This window comes from Geotrypetes seraphini, chromosome 14 (assembly GCF_902459505.1).
Source record: "Geotrypetes seraphini chromosome 14, aGeoSer1.1, whole genome shotgun sequence".
Lineage (NCBI taxonomy): Eukaryota > Metazoa > Chordata > Amphibia > Gymnophiona > Dermophiidae > Geotrypetes > Geotrypetes seraphini.
The window spans coordinates 47,481,887-47,507,182 of NC_047097.1; the positions used below are offsets into that span (position 1 = coordinate 47,481,887).

Here is a 25,296-nt window from a genome sequence, read left to right on the forward strand (position 1 = left end):
GTTCTGTACTTGAATGTGATCTGCCTTGGGGAAAAAACCCCCATGAGCTATATGCTAAAATAAGAGAAAGAAAACCTCACTGTAGGGTCAGACAACACAATTCTATCCTTTCATGACAGATCCTGCAGTTCCCCCAAATCAAATAGGAAATGTGCACACAAAGTTCTTCTTGTTATAAATAATGAAGTCTCTTTCTGTAGTCACCTTCCCTGTTCAGGACATCTACAGCAGATTTTCCCATACTATGATCAGGACCCCAAATGAGTGGAGGGACAGGGTGAGAGTGGAATCACAGTTGTATTTGACTGCAATCATGAGGTTAAGGCCATAAAAAAGATTGGGGAGAACTATGTTGGCGTTCAAGGTGTCATCTTCTGCAATGACTTCTGCACACGTTTCAAGTTCCCAAGTTTACCGTATTTTCACGCAAATAACGCGCACCCGTATAAAACGCGCACACGGGTATAGCACGCAGAAATCACGATGATATGTACAAAAACTTTGGTATACCGCGCTCACGGGTATACCGCGCATGCTGCCCGACGCTCCTTTCGCCCGCCCTGACTTTCCGTGCGCTGTCCCGACTCTCCGTTCACCCCCCCTGACTTCCGTGCACTGTCCCCCCTTGAAGGTCTGTCCCCATCCTGAAAGCCTGATGCCCCCCCCCGACGTCCGATACATCCCTCCCCCCGAAGGACCGCCGACTCCCCAACAATATCGGGCCAGGAGGGAGCCCAAATCCTCCTGGCCACGGCGACCCCCTAACCCCACCCCGCACTACATTACGGGCAGGAGGGATCCCAGGCCCTCCTGCCCTCGACGCAAACCCCCCTCCCCCCAACGACCGCCCCCCCCAAGAACCTCCGACCGCCCCCCCAGCCGACCCGCGACCCCCCTGGCGACCCCCCCACCCCCCTTCCCCGTACCTTTGGTAGTTGGGCCAGAAGGGAGCCAAACCCTCCTGGCCACGGCGACCCCCTAACCCCACCCCGCACTACATTACGGGCAGGAGGGATCCCAGGCCCTCCTGCCCTCGACGCAAACCCCCCTCCCCCCCAACGACCGCCCCCCCCAAGAACCTCCGACCGCCCCCCCAGCCGACCCGCGACCCCCCTGGCGACCCCCACGACCCCCCCACCCCCCTTCCCCGTACCTTTGGTAGTTGGCCGGACAGACGGGAGCCAAACCCGCCTGTCCGGCAGGCAGCCAACGAAGGAATGAGGCCGGATTGGCCCATCCATCCTAAAGCTCCGCCTACTGGTGGGGCCTAAGGCGCGTGGGCCAATCAGAATAGGCCCTGGAGCCTTAGGTCCCACCTGGGGGCGCGGCCTGAGGCACATGGACCCAACCCGACCATGTGCCTCAGGCCGCGCCCCCAGGTGGGACCTAAGGCTCCAGGGCCTATTCTGATTGGCCCACGCGCCTTAGGCCCCACCAGTAGGCGGAGCTTTAGGATGGATGGGCCAATCCGGCCTCATTCCTTCGTTGGCTGCCTGCCGGACAGGCGGGTTTGGCTCCCGTCTGTCCGGCCAACTACCAAAGGTACGGGGAAGGGGGGCGGGGGGGTCGTGGGGGTCGCCAGGGGGATCGCGGGTCGGCTGGGGGGCGGTCGGAGGTTCTTGGGGGGGGGGAGCGGTCGTTGGGGGGGAGGGGGGTTTGCGTCGAGGGCAGGAGGGCCTGGGATCCCTCCTGCCTGTAATGTAGTGCGGGGTGGGGTTAGGGGGTCGCCGTGGCCAGGAGGGTTTGGGCTCCCTTCTGGCCCGATATTGTCGGGAAGTCGGCGGTCCTGCCGGGGGGGGGGGGATGTATCGGACGTCGGGGAGTCGACCGGGCAAGAGGGCTTGGGCTCCCTCTTGCTCCGATCGTGGATGCGGGTGCGGGTGGGAGCGCGTGCGAGCGGTCGTTCGGGGTGGGGGTGCGAGCGGTCCTGCTGGGGGGGTGAATCGGGCGTCGGGCGGGGTGGGAACTATGTTTTAAAACTTTTGTATACCGCGCTCACGCATATAACGCGAGAGGGGTATGCGCGGTAGGTAAAAACGCGTATAACGCGCGCGTTATATGCGTGAAAATACGGTATTTGTTATTTGATATACCTTCTATCAAGCATTAGCTAAATGGTTTACCTTACATTTTATATAAAAATAATGAATTAAACAAAAATAGCACATCAGTCTCACCATGCTTCTCCATGCAACTTCTCCTCGGATTGGTCACTGCTCCAAGTACCACTATCTTATTTCTTTTAGCCTTGTCACAGTCTCCTCTCCTGTGTTTATTTGCATTATAGCATATGTCCAGTTCTCTAAGCTGGTTTTACTTTTGTCTTGCTGCTGCCCTCCTCCTGGTCTCAATCTGTAATCACTTTTCATCTCCTCTGACCTACTATCCAACCAAATAACAACCTTGCCCTTCTCTCAGATCCTAGTTCTTGTCTCTGTCTACACTGTTAGAATCCAAGTGCTGTAACTTCCAGAACGGGTTGCTACCCTACCTTCAACTCCCAATGAAACAAGGAGTAGACCTCATACCATCACTAGTCTAATAATACAATAAATATAAATTAAATTTTTAAAACCTCTACTACTAACTCCCATACTCATCATAAACTATATGCTGTGGAGATTGCCTTTGAAAATTCAAGGATGGTGGGTGTGCCATTAAAGAAGTAACCATAAATTTTACAGGTCCAAATTCAAGGTCCTGTAGGATAATTAGTGCTATAAGCAATTAGGGCACTCATGTCTAGGGGAAAAAACACTAATTACAAAAACCGAGGCCCAAACGTTTTGGTTGGCATTGCAAACAGGTCAGGAGGGACAAAAACTGGTAAATACAGTCTTTATTACCAAAATAGAAAATGCATGGAAAAATATATCACTTGCATAAAATACACTTTGATTATGAATAATACAGTTACATAAACAATTAGAAATAGTGGTATAAAAGGACACTACACCACACGTGCAGGCATCTGGCAATACTATACCTGCCACAAAATACTCCCAAGAAACTTAGATTATGGGGAGAGAGAAAGACATACAGCTAAGTTTTATCACCAAATGAACTATCACATCCCATAAACTTTTCCTGATCAGCCAAAAGCTAAATCTATCTATCTCTGCTCTCACCATAAGAGGCCGAAGGGTTTCTTCCAGGGAGTGGAGGAATATCTCTCTAGCAGTCAGCCGAAGCATGCTCAAGGTTCTGCTGGTCTGATGGATGCAGTAGCATAGCAGATGTCCAGGGTTTTGCAGGCTGATAAGATGCCAGCACCACCACTTGACAGTCTTTCTCTTTCTCTTCAAAGAAAAGTTGTTTGCTCCCTGTCTTATCAGAGCCTTATAAGGAGACTGTTCTCTGTAATCTGATTTCGGAGCAGCACAGAAGTCCCATCTGAGCTTGGACACTTTTCTCCAACTGTTATTTTGCACTCCTTTCTTCTCTCCTGCTCCAAACTTAGGGTCTAGCTCCAAGCACCAACTCAGACGACTGTCTGTAACTGACTGTTACTTCTTCCTTTGTCTTACTTAAAAAGGTGGTCTTATCTTTTTCCCAGGCATTCTCAGAGGCCAATCATAGCTATGGCCATGAGGCCTGCTGGACATTCTCAGATGTACCACAAATCATCCAATAGATAAGACCTACAGTGCCACATTTCACAGTTCTGCAGACTAAATCCTTTCTCCCACATTCCTTTGGCAGAGCAAAGGGGCCCAGGGCTGGCAAAGATAACTTGGCTGGCACACACACAGCTTGTAAAATCCAAGATGTACACACAGGAGAGAAAATGGTAGATTGGCCCGAGTTAAACCCCAGGCCTAAAATGGAGTGCAGGAAAAGCCCTACAGTCCCACATACACATTTTTTTGGCTGAGTAAAGACAGCAATCTGAATACATTAATCAATATGTGCTAAATATTTTAGCATACGTACACTAACATGCGCTGATGCATATTAAATTACCACAGGTCTCAATTTACGCAATGGGATATTTTTGTATGTAATGCTGTGAGCTGCCTCGGATAAAGGTGGAATGAGAATGTTTTAAATAAATATTTACTAACAGCACACACTCACTCAGTAGTGTGACAAAGTAAAAATCTAGCCCTTGGATGGCTAGAAGCCCTTGAAAATTATCCTCCTATGTCTAGATACATTTCCTTTCCTTGCTGTTTTCTGAATCTGGTTTGTTACCTTCAATAGGTCCTGTGTGTTATTAAGCTGTATCGGCTTTTTTTTTGGCATGTATAAATTGTATGTATTGCATACAAACACGCCTGTTTGATATGCTTTCTTCCTAGTTATGTTACTGTCAAATCTACTAGAGCGCTGGTCTAGGACCTGGCAACTCAGCTTCAATGCCAAAAAATGCAAAGTTGGGCACCTGGGCAGCCAAAATCCATGCAAGATTTATACCCTTAATGGCGAGATCCTAACAAGAACGGTACTGCAGAACGAGACTTAGGGGTAATTGTCACTGAGGACATGAAGGCTGCCAATCAAGTGGAGCAAGCATCATCCAAGGCAAGACAAATCATAGGTTGCATACGCAGGGGTTTCGTCAGCCGTAAGCCTGAAGTCATTATGCCATTGTATAGATCCATGGTGAGGCCCCACCTGGAATACTGTGTGCAATTCTGGAGGCCGCATTATCGCAAGGATGTGCTGAGACTGGAGTCGGTCCAGAGAATGGCCACCCGGATGGTCTCGGGACTCAAGGATCTCCCGTATGAAGAACGGCTAGATAAATTACAGCTATACTCGCTCGAGGAGCGCAGAGAGAGGGGAGACATGATCGAGATGTTCAAGTATCTCACGGGCCGCATCGAGGCGGAGGAAGATATCTTCTTTTTCAAGGGTCCCACGGCAACAAGAGGGCATCCGTGGAAAATCAGGGGCGGGAAACTGCACGGTGACACCAGGAAATTCTTTTTCACTGAAAGAGTGGTTGATCGCTGGAATAGTCTTCCACTTCAGGTGATTGAGGCCAGCAGCGTGCCTGATTTTAAGGCCAAATGGGATCGACACATGGAATCTATTCACAGAGTAATGGTAGGGGAGGGTCATTAGGGTGGGCAGATTGGATGGGCCGTGGCCCTTGTCTGCCGTCTATTTCTATATTTCTATGATCTTTATAGCTTTTTACTTGCCAATTTGAGCTATCATCTTAACTTTTACTGATTTTACTTGATGTATTCTTTTACTGAGTGTTTTTATTCTGCACTAGATATCAAATGTTAATTCTGTATCTTAATTATCTGCTGTATGTATCCTTGTTGTGAACCGCTTAGAACTTCCGGTATAGCGGTATACAAGAAATAAATTATTATTATTATTATTATTAATCCCCAATGCAAATTCATTTTCTGCATCAAAACAATGAATACAGTGTAAGACAAGAAAACTGCATTACTTTTAAAAATACAGTATCTAGTACATGGGTTTTTGCAAAATATAGGGTGTAGTCGTAAGATTATCACTTGTGAATGTTATTTACATAAAGTAGTAGGTCCGATTTACAGACTTTTTTTTTCCTCAGACATAGGAGAAAAGCCTTTGTGAAATAGGCCCTCCAAGCATTCTCGTTTTTCATACATATGCTCATCTAAATGTTAACAGTAGCTTCCTTTTTTAAAATTTTTCTACAAACCTAGGCAGCTGATAAAGTCATAAGAACATAAGAATTGCCACTGCTGGGTCAGACCAGTAGTCCATCATGCCCAGCAGTCCGCTCACGCGGCGGCCCTCTGGTCAAAGACCAGTGCCCTAACTGAGACAAGCCCTACCAGCGCACGTGCTTGTTCAACAGGAACTTGTCTAACTTTGTCTTGAATCCCTGGAGGGTGTTTTCCCCTATAACAGCCTCCGGAAGAGCGTTCCAGTTTTCTACCACTCTCTGGGTGAAGAAGGACTTCCTTACATTTGTACGGAATCTATCCCCTTTCAACTTTAGAGAGTGCCCTCTCATTCTCCCTACCTTGGAGAGGGTGAACAACCTGCCCTTATCTACTAAGTACCTTGAATGTTTCGATCTCAAAATTTAGCTGAAGTAAATGAATAGAGAATCAAAAACACATTAGCGTACCTCCTCCATGTGAAAGATTAACCTGTCCAGTTCTTCAATCCGCTGATCTCTTTCTCCTATTCTCGCTTCTGCAAACTGAATTCTATCACAGGCTTCCTCAATAGCTTTCAAATACTTGCTTGTTTGTGCCTTCAAAGAAAAACATTTAAGTGAATCATTCAAATGTAAAATTAAGAGACGAAAAATGTCAAGCAACCTTTCTTTTCATATACTGGATGTTCTGAAATGTATATTATTTTGCATATTTTAACATTAGACCGTCCCTAGTGTATACTACTTGGGGAAACCACCCCTGACGAATGTTCCCTCTAAGCTGAGCACATAAGCAACTGCTCATACATTCTAGGAGTGTCACTCACAGACTTTACATAGTTGCTCATAAAAAAATACTTGCAAATCTGGAAAATTGTTGGTTTTTAGAACAGAAAAAATAGAATAGAATAGAAAAAATTTGCACGCACCTAGCCAATCCTTAGAGGGAATATTGCCCCTGACCCAGAGCTTTGCATGGCCCCATGATTTATAATTCTCTTCCCCGCAAATACACTCCCTCCTTTACTAGCATGTAGCACGGGTTTTAGCGCCAGCAGCAGCAGTAACTGCTCTGACGCTCATAGAATTCCTTCTGACATACCCCTACCCGATGTCTAAATATGCAGGAACATACACATTCAGACATCAGTCTGCAGAACAGGCAACATGTACAGATAAGAGGCGATTCTTCCCTCTCTGGTGACAGGAGGAAAGGAGAACTGCAATAGAAGGTATGGGAGGTGGAAAAGAAGGGAAGGGATCACACAGAGGAGAGGAGAAACCGGATAGAGGCACCTTTTGAGATGACTTTTCCTAGCCTCACTTAGCCATGAGGTGGACCCTCGATATCAATGCAATTCTTAGATATGCCAACTCATGTTTAAATTGTGAAAGATTAACCATGTAGATTATTGATTGAAAATTTTTTAACTGTGCATATATTTCTATTAAAACCAAGATAAGAACCAGAGGTCTGGGTTTCGAGTTCCTACGGAGCTTCCATAAATCCTGCAGTAACTGCTACCTCTTCATCTGACATGGTTTCACAATGTAAATCAATGAGTTCCTCCTCCTCTTTCTGCTCATCATTTGGAGAATGCCAGGCAGACTGACTTTTCTTACCTTGGGTCTTATTATTGGAATTCCTTTCCCCCATTTCTAAGGAGTGTATTTAAAAGCACGCTGAACACTAATCTATTTAGTCAAAGCCTTTGGTAAGCTGCAGAACTAAATCTGACTGGGACCACCTTCAGGTGGTATTTACCAGCTGCCTCCCTTATTGATCCTTGTGTTATCTCTACTACAATTTGCTCTTATTAATGTTTGTACACTGCTTTGTAGAACTTCATTGGCTACCAATACAAGCCTGATCTACATTTAAACATTGTATTTTTGTACAACAAATTTTATATGAAATTGGTGCAAAATATATGCAGAATTTGGTAGATTTGCTTTCTTGTTATGCTATAAGACACCCGAGAACATTTACAAATCACTATACGATGGTTTACAAATCATTCCACTCTGCTGGTTTTGCCTTATATGGGGATTGAATGGTGGAACTCTCTTCCTTCTGATATTACAAGTCAAGGTAACTATTTTATTTTTCCATAGACAACTAAACTTATCTTTTTCAGAAATTTATGTTAGGTAATGAATAATTGTAGATTTGCAGTTCTTTCAGATTTATCTTTGATTAGTATTGTTTAGAAGATTAGGTTTCTTTATGTGGGTTTTATCTTATTATATAGTAAATGTATTGTGAGCCACATTGAAACAAAAATTGTTTCTGGGATAACGTGGGATATAAATGTTAATAATTGAAAATGCTGTTATAATGAGTAGCCCAAAAGTTGAGTATATCAAGAAATTAAACTGCTTTACTCTGCTAAAGATGAGAAAATAAACTTAAGAACATATGAATAGCCTTACTAGGTCAGACCAATGGTCTATCTAGCACAGCATCCTCTTTCCACAGTGGCCAATCCAGGTCACAAGTACCTGCCAGAAACCCAAATAGTAGAAACACTCCATGTTACCAATCCCAGAGCCAGCCGTGGCTTCCCCCATGTCTGTCTCAATAGCAGACTATGGACTTTTTCTCCAGGAACTTGTCCAAACCTTTTTTAAACCCAGCTACGCTAACCACTATTACCACATCCTCTGGCAACGAGTTCCAGAACTTAACTATTTTTTGTGCGAAAAAAATATTTCCTCCTATGTGTTTTAAAGGAACATCACTGAATGTTCCCTAGTCTTTGTAATTTCTGAAATAAAAAATCTAATCATTTTACCCATTCTACACCACTCAGGATTTTTTAGATCTTATTAATATCTCCCCTCAGCCATCTCTTTTCCAAGCTGAAGAGTTCTAATCTCTTTAGCCTTTCCTTATATGAGAGTTCCACCTTTTAAATCATTTTGTTCACTCTTTTTTGAACCTTTTCTAATTCCACTATGTATCTTTTTTAAGATACAGTGAACAGAATTGAACGCAATCGCACTTTAAGACCTCAGTATACACACTCGGAGGACTTCCTTTTCAGCTTCATGCTTGAGCTGTTCTTCTTGTAACTTTGCTTCATACTGGTTGTACAATTTTCTTGTCAGATCTCTCATCACATCAGCATTGGCTTCTTGAGAAGATTCCACCTACCACAAAAAAACAAAACAAAATGAAGAGAGCATACTCTGAATGTAAGATTTGTTCTTCTTGTTCACTCTTGATGGAGGAGTTTGTTGCTCATGAGATATGGAATCCTCTGTCTCTCACACAGAGAAACATAGCTAATAGAAGTACAGTAGTGGAATGGCCTTAGGTATCTGGCCAACTGGAGTCTCAGACCACTCCCACTGCATCCCAGAATGCACTCCAGTTGGCCCAGGTGCCTAAGGCTCCTCCCTTCATAGGGGCCTTAGGCATTTCAGCTAAACAACACCTTAGGTCCCTCCCTGGTGCATCACAGAATGCATCAGAAAGGGGAAGGCCCGCCATTTTGGAACGGCGGGCCTGTCAGATGGAGGGTGTGAGCATCCCTCTGGCTGGACTTTCAAATACAATGTACAATGGGGGTGGGAGTAGAGTTAGGGATTCGGGGTTTGAAGTCTTGGGGGTTGTTGGGGGTGTTCTTGTTCATGGGGTTTTGGGGGGATGCCTCAGGGGCAGGAGGGAGTGGGCATCCATCTTTCCGGGCCACCTCAGAAAGGATTCAGGGGTTTGTGGGGCAGGAGGGTGTGGCTATCCCTCTTATCGGGGACTTCTCGGGGGGAGAGGGGTGTTCACTGCCACCACCGCTCAGCTGATCATGGCAGGGAGATTTCCTTGCTGCAATCAGCTGGTGGCAAGAAACATAGCTAACAGAAGTACAGCAGACTCTCAGTTAACCAGCACCCATAGGGATTGATAAATGCCGGATAAATGTAGTTTATGGTTGCTTGAAAGTTACTATTAAAAATAGGCCTAACAAATATTATACCCCATACTATGCCATATCATAAACTGTTCCAGACAAACTACCCGACATGTGGTAGGCAAAGTGTGGGCGTACTCAGGTGTGGTGTGCCAAGTTTACACTTAAATTTCCACCAGAAATTGATTTTTTTTTTCTGGTTGCTTGACTTCCAGTTAATAAAGTGTCTAATGCACCACTAATAAGCACTTATACTTGCATATGAAGACACAGAAGATTATAAAATACCAAGAGATTATTCAGAGACCAAGAAAATCCTTAGGCCCCTTGGTTCCTCCCATATCACAGAGAGCTAAAACAGAAATGTCGAGCTCTGGAGCGCATATGGAAAAAATCAAAATGTCCTATAGACAGACAGTCCTGGAGAGTCAATATCAAACTGTACAATACAGCACTAAAAAAAGCAAGAAAGAACTTCTATGGTGACAAAATCTCCAGGTCCAACAATCAAAGCAGTACTCTATTCAACATCTGGCGCTCCCTAACCTCCAAAACAGACCCCACCTTGCTCCCCTCCTCTCCCTCAGCTGATGTTCTAGCAAAATTCTTCAACGATAAGGTTTCTTCCTTGAGATGCTCTTTCCCTCCTTCAGTCTCTTACAACTCTCTAGTGCCCACCGATTCCATTCCCACCCTAATGGTCTCCAACCCTATCCCAGCTGACAGATCCTGGACCACCTATGAGCGCGTATCTGAATCCCTGGTCCTCAATTTCTGCCTCAAACTGAAATCCTGTAATTGCTCCTTGGACCCATTCCCCTCCTACCTATACGAGAACATTCCCGCTCAGGCTATTTCTTCTATCACCATTCTCATAAACTCCGCCCTTCAGTTGGGCCATTTCTCCCCAGAAATGGGTCATATCGCCTTGACCCCACTACTGAAAAAATCTGACCTTGACCCTTCCATACCATCCAGCTATCGCCCAATTGCAAATATCCCTCTCCTAACCAAGATGCTAGAGTCCATCATTTCTTCCCAACTCTCATCATTCTTAGAGAGATTCTCTATTCTTTTACCCTATCAATATGGCTTTCGTCCTAACTTCAGCACCGAATCCCTACTGTCTTCCCTGATTTCAAGGGTTCAACAACTTCACTCTCGAAACAAGTTTGCCGTCCTCCTACAATTTGACCTTTCTGCTGCTTTCGACGTTGTTCACCATGATATTCTTGTTTACCAACTCTCTGAGATAGGTATCAACTCCACAGTCCTAGGTTGGTTCTCTAAATTCCTCCGCTCTCGTTTTTATATTGTTAACATGAATGGCACCTCATCCTCCCCCTGGAAACCAAATTGTGGAGTCCCGCAAGGCTCTCCACTATCCCCTATCCTTTTCAACATCTATATGTCCTCCCTAAAACTCCTCCACCTATCCCCCCTTGAAACAATTTACACTTATGCAGACGACATCCTCGTCCTCCTCGAGACCGATTCGAACCTCACCGACCTGTCTAAGAACATATCCTCTTGTATAATGAACCTACAATCCTGGGCCCACACTGTGCAAATGAAATTGAATGAGTCCAAAACAAGACTTCTTTGGCTCGGTCCAAAACTAGATCACCTACCCACCTCCATCCCACTACCCTCTGGCTCCTCTCTGCAGCTTGAGTTCTCGAGCAAGGTCTTGGGCATCATCATTGATTCCACATTGTCCTTCAATGACCACCTCCAATCCTTGGTTAAAAAAATGCTTTTTCAGCCTTCACATGCTGAGGAAAGTTAGATCCTGCTTCCATCAAAAACATTTTACCCTCCTTGTCCAATCCATCATCCTCTCCAGATTGGACTATTGCAACTCTATCTACTTAAGCCTAACTAAGAAAAACCTCCACAGACTCCAACGGATTCAGAATGCCGTGGCCAAGCTCATCTTCGCTAAAAGTAAATTTGACCATGTCTCCCCGCTCCTGGCCAAGCTCCACTGGCTTCCGATAATCGCCAGGGTCCACTATAAATGCGCCTGTTTAACTTTCAAAATCCTATATGGTATCCTCCCTCCCTTTATCCCTCTTTCTTGAAATTCCTCAAACCCTAATACCACCAGATCCTCCCACAAATTAAAACTATCCTTCCCCTCGCTAAAAGGCATTTCCCACACAGGAAAGCTAGGGACCTCCCTCCACTTCAAAATCACTGAGCTCTGGAACAACCTTACCTCCCCTCTTCGGAACTTGAGCTCTCTCCAAGTTTTCCGCAAACATCTGAAAACCTGGCTTTTCTCAAAAAATGTAAGTCTCCCTCCAACTTAGGAATCAAGGAAACTCTTATATCTTGGCATCCCAAGTCCTCTAAATTTTCTTCACACTTCTACCTCTAACCCTCTGTTGTAGTTCCTTCCTATTTCTCCTACTGTAAACCACGTCGAGCTCTACGAACGTGGAGATGATGCGGTATACAAACCTAAGGATTAGATTAGATTAGATGTAATCCCAACATTTCAGAGTGAGCAATTACACTACCATATATTTGCTGCTAAGGCTCCTACTTTCTTGTACAGAATAGATACCTCATAGGTGCCCTCTAGCTGCATAAATGTATACACACACTTATAGAATTACCCCTTTTGCGACCCCTGTTGCAAATATTACATTCACTTGCGATGTCATGGGCATACCAAAACCATATGAAGCTCTTCCAAGAGATTTACTCCAGTACTTCAACAAAGCTTCCAAGGGAGGATGAAATCGTTCAGTAAGAGCAAAGTGCTAACATTATACCCTGGTTAGGACAAGATCATTTTTTCTAAGGATATATCTACAGTAACTTGTTCCTACTCCAGCAGTGTTCCAATCATCTATAAACTGTATCTGAGAGCCCTGTGATCCCATGGCAGCCTCAATAAAACTAAAACAGGGGTGCAGACATGTCCAACTCCAGCCTTTGGGTCTACAGACCAGTCTTATTTTCAAGCTAGCCCTAATGAAAATGCAGGAGATCTTCATGTGCAGACCACTCAGTTATAAGCAAACTTAACTAATGAACATTCGTTAAGGGTGTCTTAAAAACTAGATCCATTTACAGCCTTTGAGAACCCAAACTGGACATCCGGGGGTTAGAGTAAAGCTGGGTTTGTAGCACCTGGAAAACTAAAACCCAAGTTACAGCAAACAACATTTTCATAGGAAGCTAGTTTCTTGTCAGGAAAGTTGCTTCTTAATGTGGCTAAATTCTACATGTTTATTTAGTTTGATATATCATATGAAAGAGCATATGTATGCTGTTCACAATAAAACAGACACAAAGTAAAACAGGGGAAACAAAACCACAAACTCAGAAGCACAAAACAAAGTGGAATTGTCCCACCATTCTGACTGGGACAATCTCACCATTCTGACTGGGACAATTCCACTTTGTTTTGTGCTTCACAATAAAAACAGTGCATGTATATTTTTAGCCAGACTTTTGAGGGTGGGCAGTTTTCAGAACTGTATGCATTAATGGTTTTGAAAACTTTCCTTTCATGTGTTACCTCATTTCCATCTCTTCCTCTTAATGGGACAGATACATTTCCTGTAGCATAGCAAGGCATAAGCAATTACATTAGCTCCAACTTTAATTTAGTACCCGATTTGAAACTACTACCTTAACTGCAACCTGTTCAATACAGTAGACTCTCCATTACACGGAACTCAAGCAACTGGCAAAACCCCCAAAGTATCCGGCAAGAGGGATGCCCACTCCCTCCTGCCACCCCCCAAATCCCCCTGGAACCCCCTCCAATACGCCATGAACAAGAACCCTCTGACACTCCCCAAGGTTGTAGACCCCCCACCATGCACTCCTAACTCTACCCCCACCCCTCCAACCCGTATCTTGTATTTAAATGTCCGGCCGGCGGGATGCTCATACCCTCCAGCTGGTAGGCCCGGCACTCCAAAATAACAGGCCTAAGGCTCAGATGCCTAAAGCCCCTCCCTGGGCTAACCAAAGTCTTAGACCTCCTTCCCAGTGCATTCTGGGATGCAGTGGGAGTGCCTAAGGCCCCTCCCATGGGACCACCTGGAGAGAGAGAGAGACTGGACCAATGGAAGGAGGAAGAGAATGATGCCAGACCACAGGTTTAGGGATGGCAGGTGAGAGAGAAGAGATGCTGGCTCCCAGGGTGAGGGGTGCAGGAGGAAAGGAAGGGAGAGGAGAAGTTGGACATCGGGATGGACAGACAGACGAAATACTACGCATGGAGGTAGCACATGGAAAGGGACACAGATGGGGGATGCTGGATACAGTATGATAGGGACACAAAAAAGATGCTGAATATGGAAGGAGTAAGGGAAGATATCCTTATGTGGGGAGGCCCATGTCCAAGTCACTGAAAGAAGATGCTGGACAAGACATATAAGAGAAATAGAAGTAAGATGAATGATGGACATACTGGAAAGAAAAACACTGGAAAGAAAAGATCTCTAATCAGAAAATAATGGGTAAACATTGAAGGAACTAAGGCCAGTCCTGGGCAGGCTTGCACAGTCTATGTCCCATATATGGGCATTCAGTTGAAGACGGGCTGGGGAGGGCTTCAATGTCTGGGATGTTTAAGATAGGCTGGAGTGAGCTTTGATGGAGACTCCAGTAGATAAAACCTAAGCACACTACCAGGTAGGGCTCTGGGTTTCTGGCCTAGAAATATCTAAGAAAAGGACCATTTAAATTAAATGATTAATTTATGGAGCATGTATGGTTGGGCAGACTGGATGGACCATTCAGATCTTTATCTGCTGTCATTTACTGTTTTAAAAGAAACACTGGGACCAATGTAATGCTTATACAACCAAGGTAGAGAACAGCATGTTTTTTTCTATATTTATTAACTTAATATGTTTAGCTTTGGAAAACGTGCATCGCTTGATACCTTGAATTTCAGCTTTTATTTCTATTACTGTGACAGGTTTTCTACATAGGTCTGGAATGAGTTTGATTTTTGCAGGGTTTGTTTACTGAAGCTTTGAAGGGATTCCCCCTCTTCCCTCTGGGTCCCCACTATCTTGGGAGAGATGATGTTAAGGGGGACCCATCTTAATTTTTCTACCTGAAGCCCATTTAGTCCTAGTTACGCCACTAACTTCAACCATTTCACTTGCTGCAGAATCTATGAATTGCTAACTACTATACTTTACCTTAAGTCTCAGCAATTGGTTTTCAACTTGAGCTGCTTCTAGCAGTTTCTGCTTTTCTTTCAATTCATCCATTGATTCTTCATATGAATTTTTCAAACTTTTTATTTCATCTCTAATGTCTCCATTTTCTAGAGTCATATCAACTAGTGTTTTCTGAAAGAAAACAAATATTTATTAAAGAACATACAGAAGAAAGAGACATCATATTCTTCTAGTCTGGCTAATTTCATTCTTAATACAAGGCTCTAGACCAGTGTTTCTCAACTCAGACCGGGAGTACCTCTTTGCCAGTCAGGTTTTCAGGATATCCACAATGAATATGCATGAAAGAAATTTGCATACACTGCCTCCATTATATGCAAATTTCTTTCATGCATATTCATTGTGGATATCCTGAAAACCTGACTGGCAAAGAGGTACTCCCGGTCTGAGTTGAGAAACACTGCTCTAGACAAGCAGTCCTTAACCAGTGGTTCTTGTACCCCCAAAGGTCAAATGATATGTGGAGAAGGATCTTGAAATTTGAGGCCATTTAATCTAGACAGAGCAAAGTCAGTTACTAGGATGGTTAGTGGTAGTATAATTGTGTACTATTAGCAACGTGTTCACCACTAACAGCACATATGTAGCTCTCAGTACTCATTAGTAAACATGTGGTTTCATTGATGAGTTAAAGGAATGCATGAACCAAAAAAGGTTAAGAACCCTTGCTCTAGAACAGGGGTAGGGAACTCCGGTCCTCAAGAGCCGTATTCCAGTCGGGTTTTCAGGATTTCCCCAATGAATATGCTTGAGATCTATTTGCATGCACTGCTTTCAATGCATATTCATTGGGGAAATCCTGAAAACCCGACTGGAATACGGCTCTTGAGGACCGGAGTTCCCTATCCCTGCTCTAGAATCTACTCCATGACTACCTTTGTCTTTAACCTCTTAGCCATTAGGGATGCTCTCCCATGCTTTTTGAATTATTTATTGAATTCTTTCCCTCACTCTTTAGAATCAATCTGTGCCACACACCTCTGCCTCAATTACTAACATCATTTAGCCTCTCACTCACTCTCACCCACTCTCCAGCCAACTAACGTAGGAACTCTGACAGTTTTGATTTGTCACAATACTTCAGTTCTGTAACCTTGTTTGCTTTGTGATATAACATATATTACATTTTCAGTTATTCTGCTCTGCAAAAGATAAGTCTATAAACTTTTCCAATTATTTTGGAAAAGATAATTCTAGAAACTTATCAGGCTCATGGCTCTTGATAACTACAGCTTATATTAATTCCCATAGCAAGAAACTCAGAAAAGCCAAACTTGTAAAGATCTTCGACATAAGATCACAGAGGGGCATTTTTGAAAAGACATCTAACAGAATAGGGATATCCACATCAGAATGTCCCAACGAATGTATTTTCGAAAAGGAAATAAATCAAGATTTCCTGTTTGAAATGAGTGTCTGTATACTGGACATGTCCAGAACAAACAGCCATTTTACAGACTGGAATTCCAAACTATAAACAGGGAAAACAAGGGACAACATGGAAACATTCTTAGAAAACAGCCAGAGGCGTCTATGCAGAGTAGAGGAGCAGCCTAGTAGTTAGTGCAGTGGACTGTAAACTAAGAGACCCAGGTTCAAATCCTACATTAACTCCTTTTTTTGTTGTAATTTTGTTGTAATTATGAGTCCTCCAGGAACAGAAAAATACCTACTGTACCTAAATGTATACCACTTCAATAGTCTTCAGTCTCATATATTTAGGCATATATTTAGATATTTTTCTAAGCCTGGATGGCACACCATTAAAAAAAATAATAAACTTAAACTCAATCAGAGCACCTTTTTGTACTGTTGACATGATTGAAACAGGCCTAATTAAGGATATTTATCTTTATAGACTTGAACATTTCTTTCCCTTTGGAAATTGCTGTTCGACATCCTGATTTTGAATCCTCCCTAGTGCCGCTCAAAACACATCCAAAACACTCCCTCTTGGTACCTGAATATACGGCAGTGTTGGGCATCCAAATTCTGCCTTTACAAAATTGGGATTTGAATGTTTCAAGCACATGGACCATTTCAACATTCCCATTTTTCATTAAAAAAATATTTAATTTGTATTCATAAGTGCCTAATGGTAACAGAGGGATTTTTGTGCTTTGGGGAAATAATTTAATTTAAAAATGTATAATTTCCTTGTTTATCCTCAGAATGTATAAACAATGTATCCTCAGAATGTATCCTCAGAAGTGCAATTAAACAAACACATTTACAATATAAACTATATAAAAAGACACTTATTAAGCAACAAAAACCTGATTTACCCTACCCTGCATGTAAATGATCAAAATTGTTTTTGACACCGTTATCAGAAACAGACCTGGAAAGGTGGTATATGAGAGTAAACCAATGCCTTTGGCTAAATACTCGCTGGTGTTTTGTAGAAAAAAAAATACCTGTAAGTCTATTGCTACTGCTGTTAGCGAGTTGTTCATTTCACCAAAACTATCCAAAGCAGCAGACTGAACTTGGGAGTGACTTTGCCAGGACTCTTGCTGGGCACTTGCAATCTGCATAAATTAGAGAGAAGATCAAACACAATGACACTCTAACAAACTGATCATTAATTAAAGAAAAAAACCCCAGACGAAACAATAGATTACATGTGATCACCAGTGCAACATACCAATTGAACAAATTTACAATCTAATTTATAATATAAAAAAGTATGCCCAGATATTTTCCTGGGAATGGTCAAGAGATATAATTGATCTTGCATTAATTGTGTGTGTGTGTGGGGGGGGGGCTTATGTTAAATATTTTTATTAATTTTAGGTAATATACAGAAAAAGCATATATAAACAAGAAAAGGTATAGCAACATTATATATTAAAAGTTATGGTAAAAGGTTATTACACAGATACTTAAGTCAGTACATGGAGTATTGAGGTCATTAAACAATCAGATCTAAAGGTATGATATAAAAGAACAGAGCTGTGACTATGCTGGTAATAATCTAACATAAGGGACAGCTAAGTATATGAAGCCAAAAGCCACAATAACATATGCATGATTAAAATAGGAGGGATACAACAGGTATGGGCAATGGTGGTCAACCATATGCATTAATTGTTTTAAAATGAACCACCACGAGAGGCATGAAAGCATTATGGTTATGGTTATCTTGGAAGATTAGGTTCTTACCTCGTTAATCTTCTTTCTGTTATAAGACATAGGATTTGTATTGTAGCTGTTGCTTCTCAGCAGTCGTGAACTTTGTAGAAGGGTATCACTCAAAACTCTGAACTCCTCCCCTTCAGCAGTGGAAGAAAGCTCCCCCTTCAGTTAGTACCAAAGCTTTGAAAGCAATTGAACTCCACGGAAACTGAAGAAATGAGAAGTAAGGACATGAGGAATTTCCCCCAACTATAAACCATATTGTTCTGCTCTGTAACTTGTGATAAAAGAACAATGATTAACAACAATTAAAAATCAACACTAAACAACAAATTACGCACAGAAACCAACCTAAGTGCAATTAGTAGGAGCCATTAAAAAAAAAAAAAAAACCCCCGCCCCCCAAAGGAGAAAGGGAATAGGTGCCCTCATGATCCTGTGGTTATGTCTCTACTAAATCTTAGATACAGGACAAGAGGTCCCATGATGGACAATGGCAATGTCCAAGCCAGAAATCAGGTGAATCAAAAGTTTGCAAAGGGCAGGTTATACAGAATCCTATGTCTTATAACAGAAAGAAGATTTATGAGCAAATAACATAATCTTCCATTCTGTTGCAAAGGCATAGGATTCTGTACTGTAGCTGACGTACCAAAGCAGTGGCAGAAATCTAAGGAGGGATAGATGAGCCTGCCCACGGTACCAAGGACCCAAAAACAGCATTCTCTCGAGCTGCCACATCCACTCTATAAAACCTCGTAGAAGTATGGAGAGTAGAACTTTCCAAGAGATTCAGCCACTCTTTCATTTTCAAACTAACTGAGCTCTGGAATGACTCTGGACTTTCACTAAGAAGCTCTGGACTTTCACTAAGAAGTCTAGGCCCCTTCATTTTATTTCGGAAAGCTCTGAAAACTTTTTTGTTTACTAAACACTTTGGAAACTAAGCCATTCTAGATTACATTCTTCTTCTATATTTATTTACTATACTTACATTCTGTTAACCAGAGTCGAGCACCTTTTTGGTTGACAACCCGGTGTATAAAATTAAGTTTTAGTTTAGACCAGATAGTTGCTCTACAGGTTTCTTCAGGAGAAACAGCCCTGGACTCCACCCAGGAAGCAGCCTCACCTCTAGTCGAATGAGCTGCAATGGAAATAGGAGGCTGTTTTCCAAAGGCAATGTAGGAAGAAGAAATTGCCATACAAGTCCATCTAGCAATCAATGCTTTGGAAGTTGGCTCGCCCCGTTTCGAATGGCTGGTCAGCACAAAAAGGTGGTCGGAGAGGCAAAAATTATTAGTCCTCTTCAGGTAGTGGAGTAGAACTCTGCACACATCAAGTCTCTGTAAAATCCTGTCCTGCTTTGCTGAGCCAGTAGGGTGAAACGTGGGTAAGCAAATTTCTTGACCGATGAAGAACGCAGAAACCACCTTCAGCAGAAACAAAGAGACCGTCCACAGAGAAACACCAGACTCCACAACATGAGGAACAGTTTTCTATAGGAGAGAGCCTGTAACACCACGATTCACCTCGCTGAGACTATGACAACCAAAAACACAGTCTTTATCATAAGATCCAAGAGGGACACGCCTGGCCGGAGCTTAAACAGAGCCTGAGAGAGACCCTTCAGAACAATATTAAGGTCCCAAAATGGAAATGGCCTGCACAGGGGAGGCACAATCTGAGCAACCCCCCTCAAAAACTGACTGACTTCTGGGTGAGATGCTAGTTTCTGCATACCTCTCCGAGCCCTAAAGCACAAAAGACTGGCTACTTGTACCTTGAGAGATGAAATTGCTAGGACCTTTTCTAGATCAGCTTGCAGGAATACTAGAATCACTGATATGGGAGCCCTCTCAGGCTCCACCTGCTCTTTGGCACACCATAACTGGAAAGCCTTCCAGGTCTTCACATAAGCCACAAATGTTGCAGGCTTCTTTGCTCTAAGTAGAGTCACAACGAGTACCTATGAGTAACCCTTAAGAGATAGGGCTGTGCACTCAAGAGCTATGCAATAAAACCAAAGCGCTCTGGATTCTCTATAGAAACTGGACCCTGGCTGAGTAGGCTAGGATGAACCAGTAGCCTGAGAGATCTGCCTCTTCAAAGGCATAACAGATCCGCATATCAAGGTTGTAGGGCCAGTCCAGAGCTACCAGGATCACCAGCCCCTGGTAGTTCGCCATTCTGCGGATGATCCAGCCCACCATGGCCCATGGTAGAAACACAGAGCAGGAACTCAGTAGGCCAGGGCTGAATGAGGGCATCTAGCCCTGTGCTTCCCGGCTCTTCGACTGTAGATGCGATCTGCCTTCATGTTCTTGGCTGTAGCCATGAGATCAAAGTTTGGTCTTCTCCAATGCCCTCTGGGACAGAGACCACTCCCCTGGATTCAGAGTCTGCCTGCTGAGAAAATCGGCCTGGACATTATCTACTCCTGCCAAATGGGCAGCTAAGAGGGCACAAATTGTAAGTGAATTTCTGTCCATTGGAACAACATCTGTGCCTCCAGGCATAGGGGAGTCCTTCTGGTGCCTCCTTGTCTGTTTACATAAGCCACTGAAGTGGCATTGTCTGAAAACACCCTGTCTTCCCTGTCAGGGAAGATTGCAACTCCTTCAGCGCCTAACAAATTGCTCTCAATTCCAGACAGATTATTGACCACCTGTGCTCCGACAGAGTCCATTTGTCCTGAAGAGAGCAACTGCAGAAGTGGGTTCCTTCCCCCCCCCCAGTCTCTTAGCTGGCATCGGCCATGAGGGTCACCCATGAGTTGATTCTGAGACACATGCCCCTCAATAAGGTATCCCATTGTAGCTATAAACATAAGCTGCGTTTTGCCTCCAAGACCAGGGGAGCTGTATCTGCAAAGAGTGCTGTTGTGGTAAGAGAGAGGAGAGAGTCTTGGAGTGACCATATATGCATTCCCAGGGGACAACTTCCAGGGAGACCGCCAATGAGCCCAGTACCAGGCCATGGGGCTTAGTAATGCAAGGATCTCTACAATCTGCTTCCGGAGCTTCTGTTTGTATGGCTCGAGAAGAAAGACACAGCCATTCACTGTGTCAACGCGAACTCCCAGATATTCCAAGCACCGAGTTGGCTATAGCTGACTTTTTTGAATGTTAACTATCTAAGCAAGTCTCTGTAGGAAATCCACCATCTACTGAACCACGAGCTCACGCTCCTGACAAGGGGCCCACATAAGCCAACTGTCCAGTTAAGGATGCACCTGTATGCCCAACTTACATAGGTGAGCCGCTACTACCACCATCACCTTGATGTCCAGATGCAAGGGAAAAAAGATAGTCTGAGCATTTGTGCCACTCATGACCATGCACTATGAGGTGGATGGCTGCTGGGGCTCCAACTTCAACTTCCTGAGCACATCTGTAGTGACATGTGGGATGGTTACAAACTTGAACAGTTGCCGTACAAACAGATCATCTCCCTGATCAAGAACCAGAATCCTCCAGGAAGGAAGCTGAGCCCTGAGACAATAAAGGCATGGACCCTGATTTCCAATCCTCCCAATCCTGTTCTGCTTGGTCACATAGGTTAGGAACTAGCCCTCTGCATGGCTGAGAGACATCCTGAAGAGGCCATCTCTCACTGATCCAAAACCAACACTCCCCCCCCCCCCCAGACAATGCTGTGTGTCCCCCAGGCCCGTCAAATAAGGTCTCCACAGAAGATTCACAAATTTTGGACTAAATCCTTGGACCGGAGGCCTCAAGGACCCCTGCAAGACCTCAGATTGGCTTCTCTTGGACTCTGCAGTGTCCGTGCACTTGTGTCTTAGGCTTTCGCTATCTGAGGACTCTGGGAAAGATTTTCTCCCTACCACTCGGCACCCCTGCATTTCAAACAGCCCTAGAGGACTCAGAGGAGGCTAAGCCCAAGGGTCTCGCCCCTTCCTAGCATACAATATACAGATGCTCCTCAGCTGACCACCCAACACAAATCTGGCATGATCAAGTTTCAAGTTTTATTTAAATTTGATGAATCGCTTATATATAATTTACTAAGCGAGTTACAATACAATATAATATAAACATACAATTCAACGTACAGCTTTAAATGGGTTAGACAGACAAACATATAAACAAACTTGGATACATAAGGAAAAAAGGGAGAAAGTTACAAAGTTAATGTTTTTCATTTTGAAAACGAAAAGAAGAAGCCTTGAATGGAAGGTACATGAGGAAAGGTAAAGGAGTAGAACAGCCTGAGGACTCCATGATTTCAAAACAGATGGAAGCTTTAGAAAAAAATATTGATTAAAATCCAAGATGGCCACTGCCAGAAAAATTGTGCCAAAAAAGGCCTGTGGATCTCCCTTGAAAATATATAAAAAAAAAAAAAAATCCCCAGGGAAAGGGTTTTGGAGGTGGTTGACCCTATCTCTGGCCCCAGAAGCCCATAAATTCAACTTTTTCACACACCCTTCCCACCTACCCCTGATTTTCCCCATAGGGAAGAATGGGCTGTACTCTCAGTGCTGCTGCCTGCGTCAACTTTGCTTCAATCTGACTAAAATGCCTGATTTTCTGTCTGAAATCCTTGTGAAACAGTCCAGACCTGAAAATCTTCGGGCTGCTAGTCGAACCGGAGCTTATTGAAGGCTCAACCCAAACAAATCCACAAGAGGAGAATAAAATGCAGCCAGCTCCCTGAAACACAAAAGGATTCACACAGGAGCTCAAGCCTCTAATAAATCAGAAGGCGAGCAGGCTCCCAGAGGAACAGACCCTGAGCCTCAAAGTAACACAAAACAGGCTGGCTCATCAGGTACACCTGGAGGTTGCCCTGCTAGCTACAGTCCGCCCTTGCAGAGTCTGTGTTCTCTCCTAGGCAGAGTAGCCCCAAATATGGGGTCCTTTGGTACCAAAGCCTCCAGAAAAAATAAAGAGTAAAAAGACCCAAAAATAAAAAAAACTAACAGAGCAGATCAGAACACTTCCTCTTGGTTCGCTTTCAAAAGGAAAAACTGAAGAGGGAACTGTACTCCACTGGTGAAGGAGGAGGAGCTGAAAGATGTGATTCACACCCTTCTGCAAGTGGTTCACAAGTGTGGAAAAAGTACAGACTCCTGTGTATATATAACAGAATATTTTTAAATGTGTAAGATATTGCACAATTTAAAGCATGCAAATCCCTTGGAGCTCATTTCAGTTTTTCCACATGAGAGACTGTCTACTTACTTTCATTTCTCTGGTAAGTTCTTTGATCTTCAGCTTCATGTCATCATATTCTCCATACATCCTCTCCCTTATTTTTTCCAGAGTCTCTCTCACCTGTAAAAACAAATAATCTAGCTTGTAGTGAAGATAATGCCCTTCATTTCTAAAAAGTGCAGTAAGTTATGCGCTTAACCCATATTACCAATTTTTATTTGGGCTTACTATCCTGCAATCTAGTTGGGAGGGGGAGTGCAGTTGATATTTAAGATACGGACATGAAAGTGAGGAGCAGAGGCAGGAACTACAAGTGTCTGATACAAAAGAGGGATAGGGAAGTAACATATGGGAAGATGACATCATTTCTGCAGAAACCCCTGCCCTGAATGGAGAAAAGGGTAGGAACCCTTTGAATAGGCATCTCTGAATATGGAGATTAATGTATGGTTAGTGCAAAACCTGTGTGGTAAATGAAGGTATGCATTTACTGCACAGGGCACTTGGTTAGTACCAAGGTCATGAAACACGGTATGCATGCTAAGCATGGCAGGGGCATCAATGTTTGGGGGGAGGGGCACCAAAAGGCACTGCTGCTTACCTACTGCACCAATCCTACTTCACACCATCACAAGCACTAGTACTCCCCAAATGCCCCTTCATCTATCTTTCTGTACTTTATTGTCTGCAGAGCAATAAGAGGGTCTCTTTTTGCTGCCACTGCTCTGCCCATCTTTAAACAAGTCAAGCTGCTGGCTGTCCACCGAGCATGATAAATCTAGAAGTGGTGATTCTTCTTTGTTTATAAGATCATAGTTTAATCTAGAAAAATAAACATTATAAGCAGCCTATGTTTTTTTCAATAAGGAGGATTTTCTGACTAATGATAGCTTCAAAAGTTGGTGACAATTTGTCACTGAAAAGCACTTGAAAGCTTCTTTATTTACAATTTATGTTTCTTTAGAGAGGACTGTTTCATGTTTATTAAAATTTGATGCAAACGCTTAAAACATAGTTTCAAAGCAAATTATAAATATAAAAATATATAGAAGACTTGAATTGGCATTTGTATAATACTACTACGAATTCTTAGCCTCTGATTATTGCAGGATAATCCTAGATGCTCTCAGAATGATGTACAGTCCTTTCTTGTTACTTGCAGTAGTATGGTTCCCCAAAATGTCTGCAAACCGCAAATAATGAAACATTGAGTCTATGGAAAATAGAGATAAGATTCCAGCAGTACACTTGCTGCCTCAAAACTGCAGAAAGTGAACAGTGGATCCTTTTGGAAAAATAGGGTTAGGTTACTACGTGGGACAGCATTTGAAGAATCTGTAATTCACTCTCCAGACGCTTGGGGACCATATCTAGAAGCAAAATCTGACTGCGAGGTGAAAGTGAAAGCAAACAAGCTTGGGGGGGGGGGGGTTAAGCGCTAGTCCGCAAATATGCAAACACAGCAACGCAAATGGGGAATATTAGTTGCAATTGATGCAACTATAGATAGGTGAAATCACATATCATGAATGTGCGAATAACGAGAATAGATTCTAGTCATGTGATAATACTAAACACAATACATTTCACCTTCGATTCTCTTTATATTTAAAAAAAACAATTAAAAAATGAAGCAATAAAGGTCATCTAAAATCAGCAAGGTTTCCATAGAATAACGAGAACAGACTATGCTCATGTGATAATACTAAACACAATACATTTCACCTTTGATTCTCTTTATATTAAAAAAATGTTTTTAAATAAAGTAATAAAGGTCATCTAAAATCAGCATGGTTTACATAATGAATAAAAAGTTGTGGGCAGGCTAGAGATTAAATATATTTCTTTGGGGAGCAGGGACATCTTGCAGGGAGCTGCTGATACATGTAAAGGAGGCCTGACTTCCTTTTTTGACCATGGCCAAGGTATGGGCAAAGGGGTGTGCCTAAGGGACACACTTAGCCCCTTAGCGCACCACAGGTAGTTGAGGTAAACATTTTGATCACATGGGATGTCTCCTAAAGCAAGAAGAGGAAGGCTCAGGTTAAGAGCTCAGCAACTGTAAGTAACTCTATTTGGGGTCTTATGAATATAGCCTCATTGGTTACTAACTCTCAGACTGCTGTGTCACCTTCCACTAATGGAGCTACTATTAGCTCACCAGAGAAAACATGCCTAGCACTTCATTTGGATTTTAAAAAATTGAATGGAAGTTGAACTGCAAGCCA

At 43.2% G+C, this 25,296-nt stretch overlaps 1 protein-coding gene across 3 annotated transcripts in view; it reads right to left on the reverse strand.

The window, feature by feature from the left end:
• The window catches only part of MYZAP (myocardial zonula adherens protein), a 174,744-nt gene that overhangs the window by 72,068 nt on the left and 77,380 nt on the right, over window positions 1-25,296 (reverse strand). For all 3 annotated transcript variants that reach the window (XM_033919900.1, XM_033919899.1, XM_033919898.1), the window contains exons 5-9: window positions 23,096-23,188; window positions 17,168-17,281; window positions 14,709-14,861; window positions 8,645-8,770; window positions 6,086-6,214 (exon numbers count right to left, since the gene is read on the reverse strand). In XM_033919900.1, the coding sequence (XP_033775791.1) occupies window positions 6,086-6,214; window positions 8,645-8,770; window positions 14,709-14,861; window positions 17,168-17,281; window positions 23,096-23,188 (615 nt within the window). The remainder of the gene's footprint in view (window positions 1-6,085; window positions 6,215-8,644; window positions 8,771-14,708; window positions 14,862-17,167; window positions 17,282-23,095; window positions 23,189-25,296) is intronic.